This window comes from Nannobrachium achirus, assembly GCF_963921795.1.
Source record: "Nannobrachium achirus genome assembly, chromosome: 12".
Taxonomy (NCBI): Eukaryota; Metazoa; Chordata; class Actinopteri; order Myctophiformes; family Myctophidae; genus Nannobrachium; species Nannobrachium achirus.
Genome location: NC_137832.1, coordinates 34537381 through 34563853, shown reverse-complemented (window position 1 = coordinate 34563853; position 26473 = coordinate 34537381). Strand labels below are relative to the sequence as shown.

General features: G+C 41.7%; 1 protein-coding gene across 1 annotated transcript in view; it reads right to left on the bottom strand.

Moving 5' to 3' along the window:
* Positions 1–1425: 1425 nt before the first annotated feature.
* wscd2 (WSC domain containing 2) overlaps positions 1426–26473 on the bottom strand; it is a 44536-nt gene continuing 19488 nt past the window's right edge. The window contains exons 2-10 of the mRNA XM_080738243.1: positions 23360–24318; positions 19808–19922; positions 17412–17596; positions 13573–13694; positions 10532–10706; positions 7416–7580; positions 6933–7133; positions 4949–5297; positions 1426–1561 (exon numbers count right to left, since the gene is read on the bottom strand). Of these exons, the coding sequence (XP_080594369.1) occupies positions 1546–1561; positions 4949–5297; positions 6933–7133; positions 7416–7580; positions 10532–10706; positions 13573–13694; positions 17412–17596; positions 19808–19922; positions 23360–23744 (1713 nt within the window). The 5' untranslated portion in view covers positions 23745–24318 and the 3' untranslated portion in view covers positions 1426–1545. The remainder of the gene's footprint in view (positions 1562–4948; positions 5298–6932; positions 7134–7415; positions 7581–10531; positions 10707–13572; positions 13695–17411; positions 17597–19807; positions 19923–23359; positions 24319–26473) is intronic.

Sequence of the window (26473 nt, the reverse complement as noted above, 5' to 3'; positions counted from 1 at the left end):
AGATTCTGCCAATGCTTTTCAATGGGAACTTAAGAGTTTTTTTTGTGGAAATCTGAATGGCAACAAACTGCTCTGTTCCCATTGAAAATCATCGGCAGAATCTACCACATAAGCAAAGTGTGTTGTGATTGTACCACTTAAATATATTTCTCTTAATTCATGCAAACACCAATGCAATTGAGTTTTTACATTTATCTCTTATAATTTCTCTGCTATATCAGAACCCACCTAAGGGCATGGTCACACTGCACTTATTCTACGGATTCTGACAGGTAGGTTGAATATTAGTGCGGTGTGACCATGCCCTTAAACATGTATGCTCAGGTTCAGGTTTAGGTTCAGGTTTATTGTCACACATATCCATACAAGTACAGATACAATGAAATGCTCGTGCCAGGAGCACTCTCAGCCTTATTACACAAAGACATGGTCACAGTGACCGAGGAGAGTGTGGACCCGCATACCATGCAGGCCACACAAAACAAGTCCCAAGAACAACAATACCATACAGTGTAACAGTGTACAGTTTAAAAATGCGTACAGTGCCCATGTTTACCTATGTTTCACTTTCAATCCTTCGTTGAGCAACCTGACTGCCTGGGCAAAAAAAAAAAATATTACTGAAACGAGTCGTGTGCGATTTGATGCTCTGGTAACGTTTTTTGTATGAGAGGAGTGAGAACAGGGAATGGGCAGGATGGCTGCTATCTTTAATGATGTTCTGAGTCTTTTTCTTGACAAATAATTGACAAATACTTTTAACATTGATTGAATTCCTGTTGTATTTTCAGTGTAAACAATGCTTTTCAAATAAAGATATAAGAAAACTGTTAACAGTAATAGGTATATGGCAATATTGTGTGCTCATATCTAATCTTACACATACTGTAAGAGTGGTTAGAACAGGAAATGTTACTTGTGACATCCCCTTTCATTTATTGTACTACTGCATACCCAGGTCTGTTCTGAACTGAACTGGTCTTGTGTGAGGTGAGGGTATTATTTCTGCCTTGTCCTTTTTCACTGGTCTACTCGATTACTTGTACTTTTGTACTTTAAATGTACTTTTAAAGTGCATAGTAATTTTAGTTCAATAAGTCTTCTTAAGCTTACGCTTTTTTCTTTTACCTTTTCACCACAGTGAAAATATTCATCAGTCAGTATACAGTACAATATTAGGAAAAAAAGGTAAGTGTTTATCTATTTATTTATTTTTCTGCAGCACAAAGCGTGCAAGTGAAATAAATATGTTTGTGGTATGACAGAAATGTACTTTACTTGAAGATATCAATGTATTTCCTTTTCTACAGCAGTGCAGCATGACATCTGTGTCATCACCGTTACCTACCATGACATCTGTGCCATCACAGACTCTGTTAACTACCAGTGCTGAAGATGACACAACGTTTGATTACGATTACACTGATCCACCTTCATTTATCTTGGAGAAACCTTCACCATTGTGCATTAACGAAGCAGGGTGTGTCATCCTGGTTGTGATAAATGTGATCATCTTCCTGCTAGGGATTTTGGGTAATGGCCTGGTTATCTGGGTTGTTGCCTACAAGATGAAAAAGAAGACGGTCAACACAACGTGGTACCTCAGCCTCGCCCTCTCCGACTTCATCTACTGTGCAACTCTCCCTTTCAACATAACACTGACAGCAACAGGATCCTGGAAATTTGGACGTTTAATGTGCAAGTTCACCTCCTTTGTTTTGTTCCTCAACATGTTCAGCAGCATCTTCCTGATGGTAATAATCAGTATTGACCGTTGTGTGACTGTTGTGTGTGCGGTTTGGGCCCAAAACAATCGTACACAGAGAAAGGCTGCAGTTGCAGTTGTTGTTGCTTGGCTCTTTTCTATGCTGCTAAGCATTCCTTCCTTAGTGGTTCGGGATATTCTCACAGATAATCAGGTTACTAAATGCTACAACAATTTTGAATTGCTACCCAACACCAATGCAGGTATCCCGGTCTTTCGCTTTGTTCTAGGCTTTGTATTTCCACTGATAATCATCACTGTGTGTTCTACAGTTATCATTGTAAGGCTACAGAACAAATTCGCCACAAAGTCCACTAAGGCCTTCAAAGTCATGACTGCTCTGGTAGTCACATTTGTCATCTGTTGGCTTCCATACCACATCTTTATTTTACTAGAAATCAACCCCAGTCAGTCTCACCACACATTAATTTCAACTGGAACGATGATATCGGTGACTCTTGCAAGCGCAAACAGTTGCATGAATCCATTTCTTTATGCATTCATGGGCAAAGATGTGAAGCAGAAATTGTTTAGCTCTTTTGCTTCAAAGATTGAAAGTGCTTTCAGCGAAGACGGGCCCTCCGGAAGTAGAGCAACGAGTAGAAGATCTATTTCTGTTTCTCAGCTTTAGAAAGTATATTCTCAATTGATAAATGTCTCTCTTGCCTTTTTTTTTTCCTTTCTTTTTTTCTTTTTCTTTTTTCCTTGAAATTATTTAGCAAACAAATATTTGCATCAAATCTAGCTCTCTGTATCTGTATTGAAGTGAAGTGAGAATTTTGGGTCTGCCTGAATCAGTTTTGCTTGTACCCTACCAAAATGGACATGGACAACCAGATTGTGGCGTACGTTGCTCTATGCCCAGATGGACAGTGTGCTCAGAGAGCACATGCCTACATCCTCAACCTGGTCAAACAGATTAAGAAGTCAGGCTGCAATGTCCTACTCATCCACACATCTATCCTCACAGATGCTTTGAGTGATCTGGCTCTGCATTTCCTCAACAAAATGAAGATGGTAAATCAAGGAAACATAATGTATTCAACTGACATGGTCTAATGAGACTATTGTCTCACGGAAAAGCTAAAATTTTAGTTACAATGTTGTTATTTGGTGCACACTCAAAGACATTTGCATTTCACGCCGCACAGCAATTGCCTTTTTCCAGTACATGCATTAAAGTACATTGACACCTGCACCTTATTTACCAAGAATTGAGATAAATGTGCACTCTTGCAATACATACACCATGGAAAAGAATAGGCACCGCAATCGCATCATCAAATACCATTTAATAATAGGAGAATCTTGGGCATATATTCAAGTTAATTTGACAGAATATGTTTTCTCTTTTGAACAACAAAGTGCGTCTTCCTGGTATTTTATTTCTCGTGTTAAGCAACATGCCATTGCAATTTCAACTACCATAAACAATATTACACTAGGTTCTTCTCTTATTTATTGGGCCATATCATATCACATTACATTCATTCTATATAAAATACATTCAAAAGTTACTCCCGTATTCCAAAAGTGCCAGTCTGTGAGAGCAAGAGTCACTAAAAGATAAAGCATGTGTCAAAAATAGAAATGATTTCTTCTATTTTTCTCTTGCATTAGTATGTTGTTGTTCTTTTTCATATGTTTTTGCAGACATTATAAAAATATACATATATGGAAGTTAATCTTGCATGGCTGTTAGCCACCTGTGTTTTTAAATGTATGGCAGAGAATGATGCAAATGGCACTGAGAAGGGGCCTGCACAAACCAAATTAAATGCTTCACACTTCTATGTACTGTTATGGAACTGAATATTACCAGTGGGTATTTTTGTATAGTTTGTATTTTAATAAAGCAACTAACAAAAGAGAAAATGGTTATGCTCATTCTATATAAGCAAATGTCATCAAAACTATGATGGAATGAATACTACTACTATCAAACTAATGTTGTAAATTAGAATAGAATGTCTAATACTTAATTGATCTTTGGGGTAAATCTTGCACAGTGAAATGTGTTTTGGATTTCTGCAGTTAGTCCAGTGTTAATAAAACACAACATTTTCAAAACCAAAAGAATCAGTATTCAAGATTAGATAAATGATGTTCCAACTTCTTAAAATGATTTCAACCCAGTGTCCTAGAGGCATTCATTAATCATCTCTGATGGGAGTTACAAAAAGAATAATGTTCTTTACCTTTACAAAACTAATCCTTAGATTTCATCCTGTAAATTCAATAACTTTACATTATAGTAAAACGGCTGCATATTGCATTTGTTTTCTACCCAGCAAAAAGTTTGGACATTAAATTCTGAAGTTTTGAGGGAATATTATTGCATGTACAAAGAGAGATTGATGTCTATATCCGTGATAGCAGCAGACCATTTTCCATAATTGCAATTCATATTCTGCATATAAATAAGTTCATATAACACAGTTTCAGTGTTAATACAACTTCTAGATGAGGTCCACTTTTTTTAACGGCTGAAAAGAATCCAGCCATAATGAGCTTAGATGTGCTTCCAAAACGCGTGTGTGTCGTTTTCCTACCCGATTGCAGTAACTTGACAACGTCCCCTAATGTAACGCACACGTAACTGCCTCTCACATGTGCGGACTGCTTTAAATAACTCCCTAACCCCTGCAATAGCACATTGTTCTGTGGCGTGCAACGTTAAGCATTAGACTACCAATCCCTGTGATGGAATCCCTCTCCCGCCATTGTTTATTTATCTAATCTAAAATGTGTGCGAATCGCCGTGACGAACATTGCAAAGAATCATAAATTACCCCACCCCCCACCCCCCACGGAGGAAAGCCGGCCAGTGCTATTCTTTTGGAATGACACTTATGGGGTGACTAGGGACAACGCTGTTCTGCGTGCGTCACAGAAGGAGGCGTTGCCAAGTTACTACGATCGGGAAGGAAAACGACACACGCTTCCAAAACAGGTCACAGCTTCTTCATGTTAAGGCATGTCCACATACCAGTACAGTACAGTGCATAGAGCAGGAAATGAAGTGTTTCTCATAAAGTCCTTAAATGACTTCCCAATCTACAGCAAGTAATTACCACTCCTATTAGAATGAGTAGGATGAAGTTGCTGTCCAAATCAATCAAAAATGACATGGGAGGGAAGAGAGAATTAATTTCTGAAAATAATATGTTTCCCATATATCACCTTGGCTTGTACTCCTCTGGAACTCCAGACATATTCCTTTTCTTCAGGGCAGAATCGACTGTTTTGATGAGTGTGTCAATGTCAGCACGCATTTCAGGAGTATAAGGATCATACTTAAGCTTTCGTAGGCCGGATCGCTTGAAGTTACCATCCTTCTGACCCTCAACACAAAGCAGACGGTCCTCTGAAGCCTCCAGGCCTAGAAACAGGACCATTCCCTTAAGCTTGGAGAACAAGTCCCTCTTGAGGTCCTCAAAGTGAACCACATGGACGTTCTTCCCATGGTGCAGCCAGTCCAAGGTGTGGGACGCCCACCACGGAGCGTAGTTCTTCACAAACTCAGGCCACTCTGTATAACAAAAACAGTGAAAAATTAAAAGGTATAAAAGTGTCTTGTATCTTAAGTAACTCCTATTTATTTGTATCCATATACAGAATAATTAACAACAATTTATAGAATAAAGATAAAAATGTAATTGCATGAGAAGGGGGGAAAAATCAACAAGGAGGGAAAATCACAACAATGGTATCACAACTACAAAAAAACAAACAAAAAGAAAAACAACTAAATGTCAAGTAGTAATGGAGATAAAGTTTGATGTTCAGACAGTCAGTAGTTATGAAGTCCTTCCTCAGACATGTCACATTGAAGTTGGACAGTTACTGATTTATGCTTACTTGTGCGCCGTTGTTGTGCACCATAAATAGCCGATCTACCGATGCAATGTGTTGAGAGCTAGATAGTACAGTAGATCGGCTATTTTCGGTGTGCGACGCGGCATGCAACCAGGTCTAAAGACATTAGGACCACTTCTTGGAGAACCCTGACCTCACTTCTTAATTTCTTTACAATAATAATGATCCACATGAAGTGATGAGCCATATAAATAATGGCCAGTGAGAATTGTGCTGCATTAGCAAGTACCTGGTACTAAAAGGGAATATTAAAACAAGTAAAACTTCTGCTGAGTTAACAAATCTGTCTTTACAAAATATAATGAGGGAGGTATCTTTTGCGCCATGGTGAGCAGAAACAATATGGTAGTTTTTTGAGCAATTGGCTTATCACACTGTTCAGACCCACACACAATTCAAAAGCCAATTCCCCCCATATTTTGTATAGTCTATGCAGAATATGGACCATATAATATACTCCACAGTGGCAGCTGGTGGGCAGGAACTTTACCCTTGCACCAGTTGGTCGACTGTTGTACACACAATGTCAAAGGTGGCTGTATATGAGAAAGATAAAACTGTGGAAAACATTAAAGATGGTTTAAAAGCGGCTATACTAGCTGTCAGTAGCTATATCATCCCCTGTGGCCCACAGCCTCCATTGACAGTGCTGAGTGCACTGAGATGCCTCAGCTGGGGTCTCTTACACAATGTCACGCAGACTCACAAGCTGCTCACTAATATTGCAAGTGGCAGCTGTCAAAATGTTCTCTCCATTCTTTCATCATCACATCATCGCTACACCAGTAAATAAAGAAATGTCAAGTCAAATCTGCTGCTGTTTGCATAGCGTGAGATGCCCTCTGCATGCATCTCTTTTTCTTTCGGGCAAAAATCGATGTAACCACAGACACAGGAAGACTGTGGCAGGAAGGATAATAAGCATTACTATGGTTACTGAAATACCATGAGAATAGAAGAGATATATATGTTGTGTTTGTGTGCCTGTATCCATGTATCTATATCTATATATAATCATGCGCATATATGGGCCTAGCAAGGACTAGAGGGAGTGTGATGCCCGTTGTCGAGTAGTTCAGACGATCCGACCAATTTGCCCATATATAGGCATATATGGATATCCAGTTGTCCAGAACCGCTAATCCAACTGATATGCCCTTATAAGCTGATGACATCAGGGTTCTCCATATATGGGTATAAAAGGGTCAAGGACTGATACAGACACCTCTATAGGGCATAAAAGACAGATACAGTAGATACAGAGATCTCCATGACTTCAGCAATTCACCTTTCCCTCTCCAATGGGCCTGTGAGGCAAAGCCAATGTGCCCGCCATATTTACGGTTGAATTCTGCCATGAGGGCCTTGTAAGGGTTCCGGATCATCAGGATGCTGGAGTCAAAGGTTTCGATCTCCTTCTTTCCACTCTCATGTGTCTTAATGCAGATCGTCCTCCCACTACGCCAGTGATCTCGCTCCCCTTTAAAACCTATGACACAGAAATTATGCAAAATAACTGTATAATCCAGTGCAGTGCAGTAATAATATTATGGTCCGTTGGTCTGTAAATCATGTTAAATGTTGAATAAACGGTGCGCTCAGTTCCAATGTCTTGTGTACTGTAATGTGTACAGACTCAAAGACAAGGAGGCACAAACAATAGTGTAAACTCGGCAACTTAAAACATGACTTATTGGTGCACAGCACTAGTCTTCATTTGACTGCTACAGGGCACCAAAAGACCATCAAAAGGTTCCATGTTGAAGCCTACCTTTATTATACAGTGAGCCATCAAAGTAGTAACTGCCAGTGTAGAAGCCAGTAGCTAGCTCTATGAGGTGTCGAGCCCAGGTGTTCCCGGCCCCAGGGAAACTGGCCAGGGCTATCAGCTGTTTGGAACGTGTGGGAAGGAAGCGTCTGTCCATACATCGGTTATCTGAGGGTACATAAACACAAAGGGCATCAGATTATTATAAACCCATTGAAACTCAATAATTACAGTTCTACAAAAATAATACGATAACATATTTTATGCTCTTATTTTCCTGTAGTAATTTTTATTGTATTCACATATACTTTTATTATTATTATTATTATTTTGCACTTAATGCTTTGACCTAAAATAGCTTGATAATCTGACATTCTTGATTGCTTTCGCCGTGGACTGAAGACTCACCTTTTCAGACTCCACCTAAACCCTTAGCACTACAGAAAAAAATCAATGACCATACATGAAGCTAGTTTGTTTTTGTTTTTTAGGTTTTTAGAACTTTGATTATATTGTGTTTTTTCTAGATAGATATCCATTTGCATTTGTTATATTGTTGATGATGTACTGACATATTATCTTGTTTATTATTGTGATGTTATCTGCTTATTGTAAATCGCTTTGGATTAAAAGCGTCTGCTAAATGCCTAAACTGAAACTGAAACTGTATAGTGTGTTGGGTCTCCTGTCTATTCAGCTCTTTATTGGAACTTTCCTGTAACACTTTGAAGCTGATAATAATGGAAATGCAAAGTCGCCTATTGCATTTCCTTTTCCTAACCACAAAATGTACAAAATTTAAGAAAGAGGGCTTTGACTCTGATCATCTGATGGCGGCTTGTGGTTTTAATGATGGTGAAATATCGGCAGCTGTTAGCCTATCCTACGTCAATGGAAGGCCCTCGAAGAAATGAGTCAGACTGAAAGTTATTTACGTGTGATTTCTCCTTTTCCAGCTTCCTCATACAATGTCTCTCTTGTTGGTTGTTATGTGCTATGCTCTGTTGTTAAGAATGTGAAAGGTTAAGTACAGCTTATGTGCACTTCTCAAACGTGCTGACTTTGACACGATTTTGGAAAGATGTTTAAAAGACTACCTTCTCACACTATTTAAAAAAATACTCTCCAAAGACTTCTGAATGTTTTTCAAATATTTCAGTCTCTAGATGTGAGATTTTGTAAAGACTCACTTGTTCAATATTCCCTTTTATTTGCCGAAATAGGCCCATACTATAACCATGTGTTCCCATGATTCGATCTCTGACTACACACACACACGCAAACACACACACACGCAAGCACGCACGTACGCACACACACAGTGATGTAAAGTAACTAAGTACATTTACTTATAGTACTTTAGTTGACTATTTTCAGTTTTCTGTACTTTTACTTCTACTCTATCAATAGCCTCTATCTATAGCCGAACGTGTCGCATCGTGATGCTTTGTAGGCCTACTTTTACACACACGCACACGCACACACACACACACACACACACACACACACACACACACACACACACACACACACACACACACACACACACACACCACGCCACCCCACCCTCCGCCCTCTCGTTCACACGTGTCTCTCCTCTCCATAGTCTAGCTGGCGCAGATTGATCCTTTATCAACTTCGAATACTTGGAATACTTTCTGACAAATAAAGGGCTGTTGCATTGTAGCTAATAACGCTATAGCTGCACCAACCAAGTGGTGGCAGGGCAGCTAGGGTGGCAACTCAGCCTCTTGGGAAATTAATGGCTTTTTGGTTAGTGTGCCATTTTGGTTGTACTCATTCACTTGGCCCGACTTGCTTGAAAATTAAACCTGTTTGATCTTTTCGGAACAGAATCTGAGTCTCATGTCGAGGTAAAAATCAGGTCAAACTACCACCTCATATCTTTACGATTGAGTAACGACTGAATGACAGGAGCGCGCCGCGACCCGTCTTGATATTATTACGACTTAAAATCTTTGAGAGTCAGCGGGTGTAAGGCTAGCTTTAAAGGTCTAAATGTCTGCATTAGAAGATACTGTAGTATTCACTTCTGCTTGGGTTTTTCCTCTGTTGCAGTCTTTAGAATTGAGTTATCAAATTTGAGATTTGTGCAAGACATGACCATGACTTGACCTGATAGTTCTGCTGAAAGACTTAAAAGCAGCTCTGCTCAGTGCTCAGGAAGCACTGCTCACCACCAGCCACATGCAAGCGTAGAAAACATATATTGACGGAAATTGCGGTGGGTTACAGAAATTTTATTTTGTTGAACAGCCTGATGGCTGACAGATTGAAACTTCTCCATAATGTGGTGGAATGGTAGCCTGGTAAACCACCCTGGTCGCAGATTCCAGTCAGATAACTGGCCGTGGCCGCAGCAGCAGCTATTTTGCTCCCACAGTACGTAATTAGGGGGTGGAGAGCTAAATTGTCACCGTATGAACATTGTCAACAACAGTGCTCTTGACTGTGTCATAAATGGGCCATGTGAAAATGAAGCCGCAAGCTCTTTTCAACTCAAAGTGCACATCAGACAGAGGTTATTGCAGAACCTTGTCAGGCTTTTAGGACGGGGCTGTGGACCTTTGGCCCCGTGCAGGGCTCTAATGAGCGAGATCCACATAATGACCTTAATTAAAGTGAAAATCTATTTGATGATTTTATTTTTTACATTGTCCACACAAAAATGTATTAATCGCCCAGCCCTACAAAACAGTCGGCTGATGGCTATTGTGCACCTGTGTGAGAGGAAATATCTCCATGCCAGCAGTATGTCTGCAGGAATCTGCAGTGTAAAGAAAAACCAGAAGGGTTTCAGGATTGTCATTGCATGACAAAAACAGATTAAACCTACATGTGCATGAATCTCTCTCACTCTCTTTCTCATTCACACACAGACAGGGTAATTATTGTTACTGCATGTAATCCTACAGGGTGGGCGGCACCTGTCAGCAGGGATTGTTGGTGGGAGGAATAGGATGGAGGCCCCAGTCTACGTCCTCCCGGTGGGGGCTCCTCACTGTCAGGTGAGTCAGTAGGATACAACAGCAGCGTCAACACACAGAAATGTGTGTGAAGAGGAAATAATTGGCACAACGACCAAAACAAACGCTTACCTTGAACCTGTGTCTGGTACACTACAAAGTACTCCTCATTGCCACAGCTCTCAAACTCCTCCCCTTGGCAGCGGTGAAGGCACATGTCCTCCTCCTCCAGCTCGTGAAGGGAGAAGTGTTTTGTCGGGAACCCACAGTGACACTTGTCTCCAGCCAGGACAGCAATTGACTGCTCCTAGATTACAGGGAGAGGAAATGGCCGTTCAGAAGACATAAACACATGAATGCTTTCCCTCCTCCTTAGTCCTCACACAAGCATAGGAATTCTAATGTTATCATGAAAGTTGAGATGAGGTGCTGGAATGAATGAAAAGAAAACATTAATGAAAATGTATTTTTGTTCACAAATACAAAATGTATATTCCGACCGGGCCCTATTTTTGTCCACGCCTTACCCCTTATCCCTAAACATCTTTGCCTTTTTTACTATTTTGAATTTTGATTGATTGACTGAAGTATTTATTAGAAGTTTGCATAGGAAAAGGTACAGTTTCATGACAGCACAGTTTACTGCTCAGGTAAGCCGAGGCTTGTTTCCATTGAGATCCTTTTTTTAACTCATACTGTATAACATTGAATGACAATGTTATATAACATAAAATAACACGTACTATGATAGGCATCAGATGATCAGAAAAACCTTTTTAAATAGTTAAAATAGCTGATCTACAAGCCCCACAACATGTCAATGTAGATCGGCTATTTGAAGTATTTTAAAATGTTTTTCAGAATAGTAAAAGAGATAAAGAAGTTTAGGGCATGGACAAAAATATAGCTTTCAATGTCAAATCAACTCATTTTCATTTCACTATTAAACATCCAACATTGCAAAAGTATTGGAATAATTGGCAGAATTCATTATCTTTTACATAAAAACATCTCCCTCTTTTATTATTGTGGGTGAGCACACTACTGATATATTATTATTTTTTATCTCACTACTTCTTTTTTCCTATGGAAATAACAATACGATGCACGAACTATGCACGAAAATAACAATTGTACATATGTTTTTACTTCTGTAAACCTATTTTGCAAACGTGGCATCCTCCACAAGCCACCGTCAGATGATCAGAGCTCATGCTGAGTCAACTGTCTGGATAAAAATTTGAACAACAGCAAAATGGTAGAACGTATACGACCGATTTGTTTTTCAAGAAGAGGAAGAAAAATAACAACAACAACAAGCGTTTGTTGGAGATTGGATTAGATAGGATAAGATTGGGCTTAGGATTCGGCAGTTAGGAGTTTAGGTTTAGGGTGAGGGGATACATTTAGGGTTACTTTTAACTCATACTCTGCGATCCCTGTTGAAACCGGGGATTTCCCGCTGTACCTCTCTGCGATGCACGTCGTTCCCGGAAATTTAATTAGCTTTAATCATTATGAAACGATTAAAAGTATGATCGCTGTATATATCCGTTTCGGAGACTTTAGGCCCGCCCCCTAACTGTATCCGGTCGTATTTCCCGTTTGGACCGGATCTAGGTTTCCGTATCCTGTCCAAGGCCCCATCGTAGCTTCCATCCCATCTGTTTACATTGTAAACAGAGGAAGGAGCTGCACGTTCATTTCACGTCTTTTTTCACCATTTTTTTATTTATTTGATAGCTTTTCGATTCTTGTGCCCGCCTGGCATATGATCCGCGCACATATCGTCTGCTATGTGCGCGAACGTGTCCACGTGTTACCATAGCGCACAACTGGATTTTTTCAATGTTTTTTCATGTAAACACTGGCAGATAAGCAGGGATACAGCGTGGCAACGGATATGTCTATTTCAATGGGGTTTTTTTTATTCGAAAGCTGTCACCGAGTCTACAGTCTACTAGATGAGTCGCGCACAGATTGTGCACGATGCGTGCACGTGCCCACGTTAAAAGGTAAGGACAATTTGGCAGCTGCTTACTACAGCTATGTTTAAAATGGCAGCAAAATTGTTAAGCATTAGGGACAGGGAATTGTTCAAGTTAATGTCTTGTTTGGTTGTGGTTAAACCTGCAATCCATACATTTTATGTACTTGTATGGACTAAGTTTACCAAACTTTTATTTTGGTGATGCCATACAGGTTGATGATTTCATTCGTGCTGAAAAAGTCGACCTTGTTTTGAACATTTTGTTGCTTCATCGCCTCAGTTATAATCACGCTCAGTCTACTCATAACACAAACAGCAGTTTAAATTAATGCAAATTAATAACACAAAATAAACACCCCCGGTCTTTGAACCCTGGTCTACCATGATGAGGGAGACCAAACAACTTCCACTCACGAGAGGGAATCCCCATTTAACCATGGGAGATATTGAGATATTCAGGCAGTACTACTTGTCAACCAGAGTGCGCTACGTACCCGACTCCAGGGTACATATAATAAGGTGATATTCTATTAATAATGCCCATCTTTTTGTGAAATACGGTGTTATTCATTGAAATAATTATTCGCTGCTTTAAGAGGTAAATGGCATTTTTGAGCGGTGGTAAACCGCTCCATAGAGTGGCTGTGCGTGTGTCTGTAGCCACTTTTCCTCAGCGTTTTGCCATAGCAATGTGTGTGTGTGTGTGTGTGTGTGTGTGTGTGTGTGTGTAGCCGTATTACATCACCAATTACATCCTAGACCTATCTGTAGCCACTTTTTCCTCAGCGTTTTGCCATAGCAGCCACCTTTTCCTCAGCGTTTTGCCATAACAATGTGTGTGTGTTGCCTGTATTACATCACCAATTACATCCTAGTAGCCACTTTTTCCTAAGCGTTTTGCCATAGCAATGTGTGTGTGTGTGTGTGTGTGTGTTTAGCCTGTATTACATCACCAATTACATCCTAGACCTATATCCTAGTCTGAAGACGTTATGCAAGCACGACCACCGCTCACTTCACATTGGGTGTGATTTCTAATGAAAACTTGCTCTTGATGACCCTACAAATGATAGCAAAACAAACCACACTAACTAATGGCTAATTTACACTTGCTGCTCGCCAGAAATAACTTTTGTACTGAAAGGCGTAAATTAGGACTTTACGGCTCACACTTCTTCCTCACCTTTTCGGTGCACATGTCCACACACTTGTCCACAGACATGTTCTGGACGATGGTGCTGATGGGAAGAGCCAAAGTCACATTGTCAGGCCTGTGAAAACATCCTTTGAATATTGCACTCCCATCTGAAACACAGAGAGCAGAGCAAAATAGCTCTAAATGAATAATAATGTACTGTATGTTGCAGTTTTAGATACATTGAGGATAGCTTCTGTGATGACTCGTTCCACTCTGCTTGTGGCTCTTGGCTTTGTTCAGACTGCAGGTAAATTACTATCTCAAACCTCATCTTTAGGACTGAGATTTGCAAGAGATCGGACCAGATCTATGTATTCAGATATCATCGCCCTATCTGAATTGGTTGCCGTGGTAATGATGTAACAACATAGACAAGACTATGTGTAACTTATACTGTCATACGTCAGTGCCATAAATAGCCGATCTACAAAGTCACAACGACATGTGGAAATCTTTATAGGCTAAAATGTTGATAACATATTATCAACCATTTTGTCCAGTGTTTCTTCTGTTCTTGTGCAGGTGTGACCAGACTGGTGGACAGAACAGAACACGGTGTGTCAGAACTCAGGAGGATGAAATACACATGAATCCACTGATCACTGATGTCTATTTTAAACTTCCAGATGATTTGATATGGCAGACATGGCACATACCGGTAGCACACTAATCTGTCTGGTTGTTACTATTAGTTGAACAAATCTGTTCACCTTTACCATATGGTTGTGTGGTCTCTCTTGTCTTCGCATATACCTGGTGTCAGAATTTGGATTAAATTAATACATTTATTTATTTATGAGCAGTGCTCCTGGGAGGAGCTAAGCTCCAACATCTGACTTTGTCCGGGCTCTGAAGCGTGACCTACATCTGGCCTACATCTTGGCACAAAGCGCTCAAAGTTTGTTGTACACCCAGGGTCACATTGGCCAAGCTTCGTGTGATGAAATTAACTCAGAATAGAAACAGCACCGCTCACTTCACACTAGTTGTGATTTTCTACCCTATGATTACATTAGTCGAGGACCCACATGGCCAAAAGCTCAAAGAAAAGAGGGGTACATGTGATTTTCTGCCGTACTTTTTATTTCAGTTTTATCTATTAGGTTGGTCATTAAGGTCCACAGAATGAGAGGCCTGCTCTGCCGGAAACATCGCGAAAAAAAGTTATGGCCATTTGTATATTCACTGTCCCATTGACTCCACTAGAAATATTAAAAAAAGAAAAAAGGTCTGATTTAAATAGCATGTGAGGGGTCAAATTAGAGATTCTTCGTGATTCTGAATCCATTGCAAGCATTTGTTTTGCATGAAAAACATTCCTTGGGCAAGATATCAACCCCCCAAAACAGTCAAAAGTGATGAGTCATCACTTTTTTCCCACTTTTCACAGTTTTGGGCTGCCGAAAAGTAACCCAAGCAATGTTTTTTATGCAAAACAAATGCTTGCAATGGATTCAGAATCATGAAGAACCCCTAATTTGACCCCTCACATGCTAATTAAAGCAGATGTTTTTTATTAATATTTCTAGTGGAGTCAATGGGACAGTGAATATACAAATGGCCATAACTTTTTTTCGCGATGTTTCCGGCAGAGCAGGCCTCTCATTCTGTGGACCTTAATGACCAAACTAATAGATAAAACAGAAATAAAAAGTACGGCAGAAAATCACAGGTCCCCTCCCATTTTGGGCACTGGGTCCCCGACTACATGGTGGTCTCCTTTGTCAGTCTGGACTGACACCAGGTTCATGACAAAATGGGGCTTAGTTGAATACATCTTTTTACTTTTACACTATAATTGTTGTGTGTGGTCTCCTTTGTTTATATGGACTGACACCAAGTTCATGACAAAACGTGGCTGTGTTGAATAAATCTTACTGTATGATTATGGGTGTGGACCATGGGTCTGGACTAACACCAGGCTCAGGTCTGGACTAACACCAGGTTCATGAATAAGCTTAATCCATATCCACGCACTGAGCCCTCATTGATTCATATGGTGGACATTGATCTCCTACTTCTTACTTACTTCAAAAATGGGGCCTAGGGAACTAGGTAACGCACATCGACTGGTGGGTGCTGGGCTAAAGAGGCTTCAGTTCAAAGAGAAGAGAGCCCACACAGCCCGAGTAGGTACAAAAACGTCTTTATTTGGCTGACAACGTTTCGATCCTGAACTAATGTATTCTTTGTATTTTACTTCCACTTTGTCTTTCAGCTTCACCAGCATGTCATTAAAAATACAGCAATGGCATGTAGTGGCTGTAGTGTCTGAATGAGTATTTGCTCTGCAAATGTTACAAAAGTTCACACCTCTCATTTTGTATCTTCTTTTCCATGTAGCCTACTCAGCATGGCTCACATGACAATTAGGGTGAGGGGTTAATACCCAAACATTGACAGCTATGATCAGCAGTTCTCTCAAAACAACTAAAACGGGAAATGAAAAAACCAACAGCGTGGTTCTACGCGACTCTTAAGTAAACAAACAGCAATAAGCAGGAAGACAAGTGGTCGAGGCAAGCATTTATTTGTAAGAGGAGTTGATGAGGATGTGCACGTTACCCTGGTCTGGTGGGCTTGACTTCCTTAAACACAACAGCAGGGTGTATCCATTTCCTTTCAAAGAGACAGTAACATGGTGCTAATCTAAACAAAGCCACATCCACACCAGTCTCAAACTACAGGAGCTCGGAATTGGTGTATTTTATTAATGAGCTTTTCCTTCCTTCCGTCAGTGATCCTGTGGCAGACAAAGTGTATTTATAATGCAGACCATGACTAGGCAGCACAGCTCTCAAGAGGAAGAATTAAACACAACGGAGCAAGTCATACCCAACTGTGACTTTAATCCCGAAAAATAATTTCCTAAATTCACACAGGCTGACTATGTCCTGTATTGAAATAGCATCAGCGTATTCAGTCAATACATTCAATCATTGGACGTTTTTGTATTAGCTGGATCAAATACATTTCAGTGCTATCTTGTGTTTGTATAACGAAATGACCTTGCTGCTGTACATGGCTGTGATTGAATATGGTAAATGAAACAGCATGTAATACCTTTAAAAGTCAGAGGGAGCTTAGCATTAAGCCCCCCAACACACAAACCCAATGTTGGCAGCGGTAAGCATCTGTGGCCGATAATCTGAAGTTGAATAGACGGTGTGTACACTGTTGTGTTGGGTCCAAAGTTGCAGTGAGGAACTGAAAGCCAACCCAGCAAGCTTGGTCGTTTCGACGGTCGGATAGCAGCGGAGTGGCAGAGAGGGGACAGAGAGGGGTTAGAGCTCTCTGGTTGCTTGCTTGGCCTTGCTAGCGGGGCCCTTTCTTAAATGCAATACAGAGGTAGTATTTTGTCTGAATACAGCGCATATACTGTAGACTGTATGGTACTGTATATCACTACAGCCCTCTATGTTTGCTCAAAATGCAGACACAGTAAAGGTTCACTCGGTTGGCACAGTGGTAAAGTGCCCGGGTTTGAATCCACCGTGGTGGTGCATCCGGCTTTGTTTAGTACAAACACTAATGGTCTGGGGAGGGAAGCCGGGGAAGGTGTTATTTCTCACTGCACGTATTCCTAAAGGCTGGGTTGGCGCCTGTCAAATGCGCACAATTAAGTGGCATGTTCATGTGTTTGTTATTGAAAAATATTTAATTATTTTTTACATCACACTAGTACTAGCTGTTGATGCAGTTGCATTCAGCAACCTTTTCACACCTTTCAACTGACTGATCTCCCGACTTCATTCGACTTGACTTGTAATAGTCTGGACAACAAGGTTTAGTTTGTAGGAGGCTTTGTTGAGGGATCAACTCACAGCGTCGTGCTGACTCATGGCTTAGCTCCAACCTGTAGATGGATAGGCGGTTGGCTCCTCCACACAAGTTGCTCCTTTCGCCTTTACACTCCATGTTGCATTCGCTCTCTGATGCATTTGGAGCCTGGATCTTGTGGCCACAGTAGCACTCTGCCCCAAACTCCAGGCCTGCATACAGGTAACCTCTGGACACAGACATGACAGGTAGTAATGAGAAATTAACATTATTTGGAAAGGAAATCACAGAGACTGCGCAGTTCGACCCTCAGATAGTAATGACCCTCAGATAGATGACATTGGGACAGGGATCTCCATATATGGGCATAAAACGTATGTTAATTAGTAAAGCCAAGCAGGGCCTTGGCAAGTTAGGGCCTGGGTTTAACCCCATTATACCTGTTGTCACAGGACCTGTTTTGACAATCTGTTTGCCTGTGTCCATTTATGCCCCTAGGTTTGCATCCATTTTATGCCCTTATATGGAGATCTCTGTATCTGTCTGTCGGGTGGCCGAGCGTCTAGTCAGGGACCGGCCTACTCAGGAACGATGTAAATAGGGAATGAATGCCCCACCCTTTAATGCAAACCACATTATATCTGTTGTCATAGGACCCGTTTTGACCATCTGTTTGCCTGTGTCCATTTATGCCCATATATGGAGATATCTGTCTGTCTGCATCCATTTTATGCCCATATGGAGATCTCTGCAGACACAGTGCCGGTTCCAGAAAACACTGATGTCAGACATTAGCTCTGCATACAGAGATTCCGAACCTTTCATGCTGGTTCCGGAAAACCGCATATCGGGTCGGGTCGAGGCCGGGCACTGCACTACGTGCTGCGGCGGGGAACGCGCGTGCCGAAGTCTGTGTAATGCAAACCCCATTATACCTGTTGTCATAGGACCCGTTTTGACCATCTGTTTGCCTTTGTCCATTTATGCCCATATATGGAGATATCTGTATCTGTCTGTCTGCATACATTTTATGCCCATAAATGGAGATCTCTACAGACACAGTGCCGGTTCCGGAAAACCCTGATGTTAGACATCAGCTCCGCATACGGAGAATCTGAACCTTTCGCTGCGGGTTCCGTAAAATCGCGCATCAGGTCGAGGCCAGGCACTGTACTACCTGCTGCCGTGGGGAACACCCGTGCCGAATTTGAAGCCGGTGGGACGAACGGTTCTCGAGATACGCGGATTACATACATACATACACACTCACAGAGATTTTTTGTTGACTCATGTGGCGTACGTGATGTCAGAGCCTTTTATGAAGTGATGTCACAATGAGTCAGCGCTTGCTCCGGTCCCTCCGGAACAGCCCGATGTCAGACATCATCTCCGCATACGGAGATTCAGAACGTTTCGCGCCGGTTCAGGAAAACCGTATATTGGGTCGGGTCGAGGCCTAGCTAAGAGCGTAGGCAAAGATCTGAGCTATCTATGTGCGAAATTTGGAGTCTGTAGAACCAACCATGTGCTGTCAGGGCTCTTTCATGCGATTCTGGCCAATTCGCCTCGGCTTCAATTGGCTTCAATTAGTAGTCAGGACTCCGCACATGGAGATTCCGAACCTTTTGCGCTGGTTCCAGAAAACCGTATATTGGGTCGGGTCGAGGCCTAGCTAAGAACGTAGGCAAATATCTGAGCTATCTGTGTGCGAAATTTGGAGTCTGTAGAACCAACCATGTGCTGTTGGGCTCTTTCATACGATTCGGGCCAATAAAAACATTTTTAATCTGCAACACAATTTTATACACTATGCAGTGGGGGTCGCTGTTTCATCTCTCTCTCAGCTAAGGGGTCCTTGGCCTGAAAACGTTGAAGACCCCTGCTCTATATAGACATAAAGCACAGAAGGGAGTACAGTACAGTATATCAGTAGATCTAGATACACTTGCATCACTTTCTGTCTGTATAATAAGGGAATATAACACACATGGCAATAGCCCATGGTTGTCAATGAAGCTTCCACCACTGCTGCAAATTGTGCTTATTTCCCTCATTTGTTTGTTTTTGTTTACCTACAGCTACTCACTGCTCTGAGGAAAGAACTCGAGGGCCATTAGGGAGAAGCTCAAACCGCCCCCACACACCCCTTTTCGTTCTATTTTATTCGCTTTTCTCTTTATCTGTGGTATAATGGGAAGCATTCCATGAAGGCATCTGTTCCTCGGAAAAGAAGTCAAAGTTCTGAGAATGGTGGAAGGTAGAGAGAGGAAGGCATGACGTGGAGGCTAGGAGCACAGTTGCACTGAGGTCAATTGATTTCCATATCCATCCTTGTTTACATGTGTCGTGGGTTTTATTTTTGCGTTACAGTGAATAAGTGAGTATTAAAGGGGAGACATGGCAAAGAGAAGGTGTGTGCTTTTGACTGTCATAGTCGTACCTTTCTGCACAGTTGTCCTGGCAACGGAAAACAGACATTTTCTTGTAGTCCAAGAAGGATGTGCCCCTCAGCGCTCTTTTCTGTATGTTGTCTATGTAGCAGCCAACGTACTTAGCTGGAAAAGGGTTTTCAAACAAATCACAAGTTAGATAGGCCTATAATACAGTACATGAAACAAGCAATATACTGAAACTACAATACAATAACACAATAAAGAAATGGCCTTAACAAGCAATAAGGAAAATGTTGCTAATTTACATTATTGGGCCCTTTAAATTACAAATGGCAAGTATATATTTGACCATGATATCCACTGAAAGACCTTAACGGTGTATAACACTCAGTGTTACACAGGACAGTCCAGTGAACAGAGCCCTAACTGGAGCAGCATCCTAATTTATTTATAAAGATCCAACCCCTTCTAGTGGCCTGTTTCTGTAATGCAGTCATTTCCCTGGCAGAAGTCTGGTGTGTGTGGTGGGGGGAGGGATGGACAGTGAGAGGCAATGTTGCGCCTCACACAGCAAACCTACCATGCCTTTCTTTCCTGCTCATTAAAACGCTGCTCTTTTCACCGAGGTTACATGGGCTCTGCAATTCAAAACAACACCAAACCTCTCTCACCATCTGTGCTCTGCCATCTCCCCATTACCCCTTTAAATCTCTGCTAATAGCTAAGTGGGGGAGGGACGTGGTCTTAACCTGGTGCATTATTATAATTGTAATAGTCTAAAAGGTCTGGGGCTGAGCTGCATGTGGTGTGCTGCAGGTCCTCTGATATAATCTTCCTCCTAACCATTGTTGAGCTGGGTACTAATCTGCTTTACAGAGGAAACCGATACAAATGCAGCTGCACTTTAGTAAATGTTCCATATTTGAAGGTTTATTATGAACATGAACTAGATGTATCCATTTTAATTTAACCACTTTCACTGTGACATCCCAAAATGTTTTTTCAAAACTCCTCAGAATATCTCACAATTAATCTTAAACAAAATAGTTATACATGTCATGCAAGCTCGGGTTGCAACACATCGTGAGCTTGTAGATTGCCTCTTTTCAAATAGCCGAGAAATTAAATAGAGCATAAGTGGTTAATTTCAAGAGTTAAGTCTTTCATAATGGAATGACAGGTGTATGTGACCACTACCTGCTTGCTTCCTTGAATCCCATACAATCTGTGTATTAAATCTGTGCTCTAGAATATGTATGATTTCTAGAATAATGTCATATTATCCACTGGGTCATATCAACAACCACTGTACTAGTCCGCCTGACTACTGTGTATCCTTGCTATGCAACCATAGCATGACCGAGTTGTAAAGGCTGGGAAGCCAGCTGCAGTGCACTCGAGAGTACTGGTGGATAGTGGGGGAAAGCAGAAAGGCTTTGATGCCTTTAATTGCACTTTCATCATACTCATCTGTGGTCATGTGGTTCAGGAAGAGAAAGAGGAAAGGGGAAAAGAAAGGCTTGAGGAGGGTGACGTTCTTCTGAAGCCTGATTCATACTTTGTCGTGAATGCGTTGTGACTTGAGAGCTTGTGGTCTGCTATTCTCTGCCGTTCTTGGCACACAACACCATCGTGCGGCGGAGCATAAATTAGGCTTGGTGCTGACTCGAGGGGGGGGGGGGGGGGGGGGGTCTTGAATGTGCAGTGTAAACATTTCCTGAACCCATAATCAGAAGAGATATCGTCACTGTCGGGCAGAAACCTTGTATCTCCAAGTTTCAAATTTGTAAATGTTTTCGCAAAGTAGAGCACTGCTTCATCACACAAGGCCGTCGCACAAAACTAGTGAAAACAGCTGATCTACATGCACACACTGCCTCGTGGTGCGAGGCGTTGTGTGCTTGTAGATCGGCTGTTTTCACTAGTTTAAATCATTTTAAAAATGATAAATACAAAACAAACGGTTTTGGACATACAAGGTTTCCACCCCCGACAACGACGATATGCTTAATACCATGTTAGCACTAAAAACATTCCAACGTTATGAATGCAATAGCTGTAATGTTATTCCATCAAATTCTGCACACTAGACACTACTAACTCCCCTGTGTCTCTCTAACCCAGGTAAGAATTCATATGGGTTGCTGTCGCAGCAGTTCAACAATGGTCTGCAGTAGCCATGTTGACATTATTATGGGTGAGTGAAGAGAAATACCCTGACAGCCTGTGAGAGAAGTAGGCCTCTCAGTTTCCACTGCGCTGATCTCTCCTGGCTCTCGCTGCATTTCACCAGCTGCTACTGGGAGCCACGTGGAACCAAAACATTCAATGAGTGCCCATCATTTCACTGCAGTGCCTGCTCTTTTTCCAAGAGGTTAATTACTGCAGACAGGGTACACACACTAGGGGCCACAAAAGTGAACGCTTTTTAAAAAATATATATATCTGCTCCAAAAGCCATCTGCTTTGGAAAGCAGGCATTCAGCCGATTATCCTCCAATGAGCAACCACTCACTAGAGATGCTCCGATTGCGTTTTTTGGGGCCGATACCGATCACTGATCAACTGGAATCAGTATCTGCCGATACCGATATTCCCGATGACAGCGTCAAATACATACATTCTTCTATTTATTGTGTTACTGTAGCAGCATTTATATATTTAATGATTCTTCTAACAAAACATTGACACTGTATATTAAGTATAAACATAGGAGATTGCAGGCTGAGGTCCTTTAGTATCAATTTCAACTTGTAGGAGTTAAAGCTTACATTCAGTCCCACAGATAAATATTGTGAAAATAGCTGATCTAGCTTGTAGATCGGCAAAGCCGATTGGCAAAGCTGATACCGATAGAGCCATTATCGGCCGATCGCGATCACTCACCGATCAATCGGCACATCTCTACCACTCACAATCATCTCTGACCTTATTGTTATTTTTAGTTTTCTTGTTTGTTTTTAGATCAACAAATGTTTTTTGAGATGGTGGTGTGGCTGTAGTGATTATTATCATGACATCACAAATTCAATCCATTTTCTACCATCTCTGGTAAAAAAGAAGAAGAAAAAAAAAAAATATATATATATATATATATATATATATATATATATATACTGTAATCAATAAATAATTGTTATATGGAGTTTATAGATTGGGGTTAGAACGTCTTTGATGACTTTAGCCCTTTAAGTAAAAAAGGTGAAAGGTCACTCTAACTGCCTCCTTTTAAAGACATTGCAAGTACAGCCAGTTACTGTTCCAGGTAAAATCTCCAGCTATTAACATACTTCAGCAGCTTGACATCACAAAGGCAACCTCGATCCTTTTTTACATTAATTTATAGCACTGCAGCCCCATGCATATAACTATAAAATATACTTTTTCTTCCTATTAGCATCTATAGTTTTTATATTACAGTGATGTTTTTTGCATCTTACCATCTATTCATTTTAGGCTTAACAAGACAGGTTTTAAATATTACAATTCTGAGAGAAGCACTCAGGGGATTTTGCCAAAACGAAATGAATACCACTGCAGTATTGCAAAAGTGCATCTAGTGTTTGCTGGCAGAGAACCAGTAGCAGTACATGACCCACCTCTTCCATCATCAGTGTCTTTGGCATTACGTCCTTTGAGGGCACGGTTCCAGCTGCTGGTGTAGTCTCCCCCTCTGCCCCCGATGTCCTGGCCATCCTGTGCGGCTTTCTTCATCCACGGAGGACCATACCTCCGGCCAGGCCTGCGAGTCTCCTTAATCACCCTGCTACCCATGACGCCCAGCCCCCGGCCGTCTGAGGGCGATGTTCGGCCTCCCATCTCCAAAACCACAGGGCCCCCGCTGACTCCCGAAGAGCTCTCCCCAACGAAGCCAGCGTGAAGGAACACAAGGCTGCCAGCAGTCAGATACAGGAGGATGAGGGAGAAGAAGCGCACCGGTTTCCTGCGGAAATAGCGTTGTATCTTCAGCAGAGGCCTGGCCATGCTGCCTTCCCCTGCCTCTCAATCACGCATTCACACAGTAAGCGATGAAGACTCATAAAGCAGCAGACAGTAACAGCCCTGTCACCCCGCCCCCCTTCAAAGAGGCATTGGAACTCACAGAAGGCCAATTAAAATGTAGAGAGCGAGAGCAGTGGCTAAAATGTCTTAATCCAATTCTGCGTGAAGGTCACACCAAATAGCAGTTTCTGAGTGTGTGCCTGCTCAGGCTCATGGGGCTGGGGTGACTGGGGTCCTTATCCAGGTGTGCTGTGCAGTCAGAGAGTGGTGCTCGACGACGTGTCCTCGTTGAGTCTACGTCCCTTCTGAGAGCCCAGCCCTGAGCACTAGTCGCAGGGCCATGGCATGAAAGGTGAGTGGCTCAGAGTGAAAGATGATCACCGAACACCGCTTTCACTCCAGTCCTCAACCTACAGACATGCCATGCCAGCTTTACTGTTGCACTTTCTCCCTCCAATTTATTTACTGGCTGCGCTGAGATCCTGTCGCCTTTTGCGTCTTTTGTGTGACCGGCCATTCACTGGTGCAATCTGGGAGGGAGGTCATGACTCACCATCTGCAAGAATGAGAACAAGAAAAACCACACACCTAAGTGATGTTGCAGGTGCAAAAAGAGACAAAACAGAACATCAGCTTGAAGCAACAGCTGCTTTGCAACACTGCAAATGCATGGCTAAGCTTTTGTGGTCAATCACAGAATTGTATATATTATTCACTGTAGCTGTGCAACTTGAGCTTTAATTATAGTTGAGACATTAAGGTTTTGTATATTCTCTTCTCTATTTTGTATTTTCTTTGCAGGTTTATCGCAGTGCAGTTGTTGCATGGTGTTCATTTATAACCAAGAGCTATGATTTGTGATTTTGCGAGAGAGAGAGAGAGAGAGAGAGAGAGAGAGAGAGAGAGAGAGAGAGAGAGAGTGTGTGTGTGTGTGTGTGTGTGTGTGTGTGTGTGTGTGTGTGTGTGTGTGTGTGTGTGTGTGTGTGTGTGCGTGCGTGCGTGCGTGCGTGCGTGCGTGCGTGCGTGCGTGCGTGCGTGCGTGTGTGTTAGTTTCTACAGTATATGTTTTATGGAAGCTAAACACTGTCTGGTTTCAGTTATCTTCATCAATTAGATCGTGCACTAAATTAAGTTGAACCAAGTACAAACAGATACACAGGTTTAAAGAATCATCACTTATAGAGACGCAAGAGTTTCTTAGACATAAGGAAATTCAAAGCATAGTTCTGGTTGATATACCAGATAATTATTTCCTTGGATACAATATTAACATAATCTTTGTCTTTGGCCATGATTAGATTAGTCCAGAGAATATTAGTAATTGACTTGATCAGATTTCATCAACAGGAAATAATGTTCCCATTCAGAATTCTCATCTCCTAAATCGTCTGCAATCACTTTGAAAGGACTCTCTGTTCAAGGACACTGAGCGGGGTACAATTGGCAGGCGTAATGCAACACTTCAGGGTCGTGGAATTTCCCGGAACATTCGAGGGGACACTCACCCCTAGAGCTATCTGTCTGCCTCAGGTAAAGTCCACAAAAAACGTTTGTTACCTGAAACTTAGCCCACCACAAGACCCAGCCCCCAGCCTGTCTCTCAGCCTGTCCATTTTACTCTCTGGCTCTGGTCTAGAACATTGGTTCTCAAAGTGGGGTCCGGGGACCCCCAGGGGTCCTTGAGGGAGTTCTAGGGGGTCCCCAGCTAGTTAGGAACCAAATGGACCCTGTACACTCTCTGAGTTAAATTAACATAGACTTTGCAATACACAATAAATGGGGGTCTGCGGGCTAATAAGTGTCAATTTGGGGGTCCTTGATATGAAAAGGTTTGAGAACCACTTCTCTAGAAAACCAGGAAGCATGAAAGCATCCAAGACCTCATTGACTTTTCATTATTGACTATTATTGACTTTTGCCAATTAACCACATACAGTACAGTACTGTACGGCTGAGTACATTTTATAACTATGTGCTGCTGTTAACTAACTTTGCCGTAGAGTAACAGCTGAAAATTAAAGAATGCAATATGCAGTCTTCTTTCTCAACACTTCTCTGTCTATATTATATTTGCATAATATACAGTATACTATATTCCAAAATGTATTCAGTCTGTTAAATCACATTAAGTTCACAGATGTTCAAAACATTCAAGTAAAAGACCCATGTGAGTGAGTTTATGGACAAGATCCATGACATTGAAACTACATATATGCGTAGTCTTGTTCATCTGGGTCTCATACGTCCAACTCTGACCAGTTAAGTAAACAGCATAATGAACAGAAATATGATGATTGGGGCTGAGTTAAATGCTGGGGATGCTGATTATAAGAATGTGTGGCAGAAGTATTTAAGATTAATGCAGTTCTACAGACTTATACTGTGTCGTCATGGAAAGGTTTGGAAACCACTGTTTATATAGCTGTTGAGATGATAAGGACCCCAAAAATGTTGGGGTCCAAAATAGCCATATAGCCTCTGGCTACAGCCTCCTATTATGAAATGGTTTTGAAAGAAAGGGGAGTCAAGACATGTTGTGAGCTTGTAGATCTGCTAGTTTCGCTATTTTTGCCATCCTCTCCTTTCCAAATGCCCCCCTGTGGTCGCAGTTACTGTCAAAACCTCCACCAGCTGTGAGTCAGTCAGTCAGTCCATCCGTCCGTCCGTCCGTCCGTCCGTCCGTCCGTCAGTCTGTCTGTCACACGTCACAT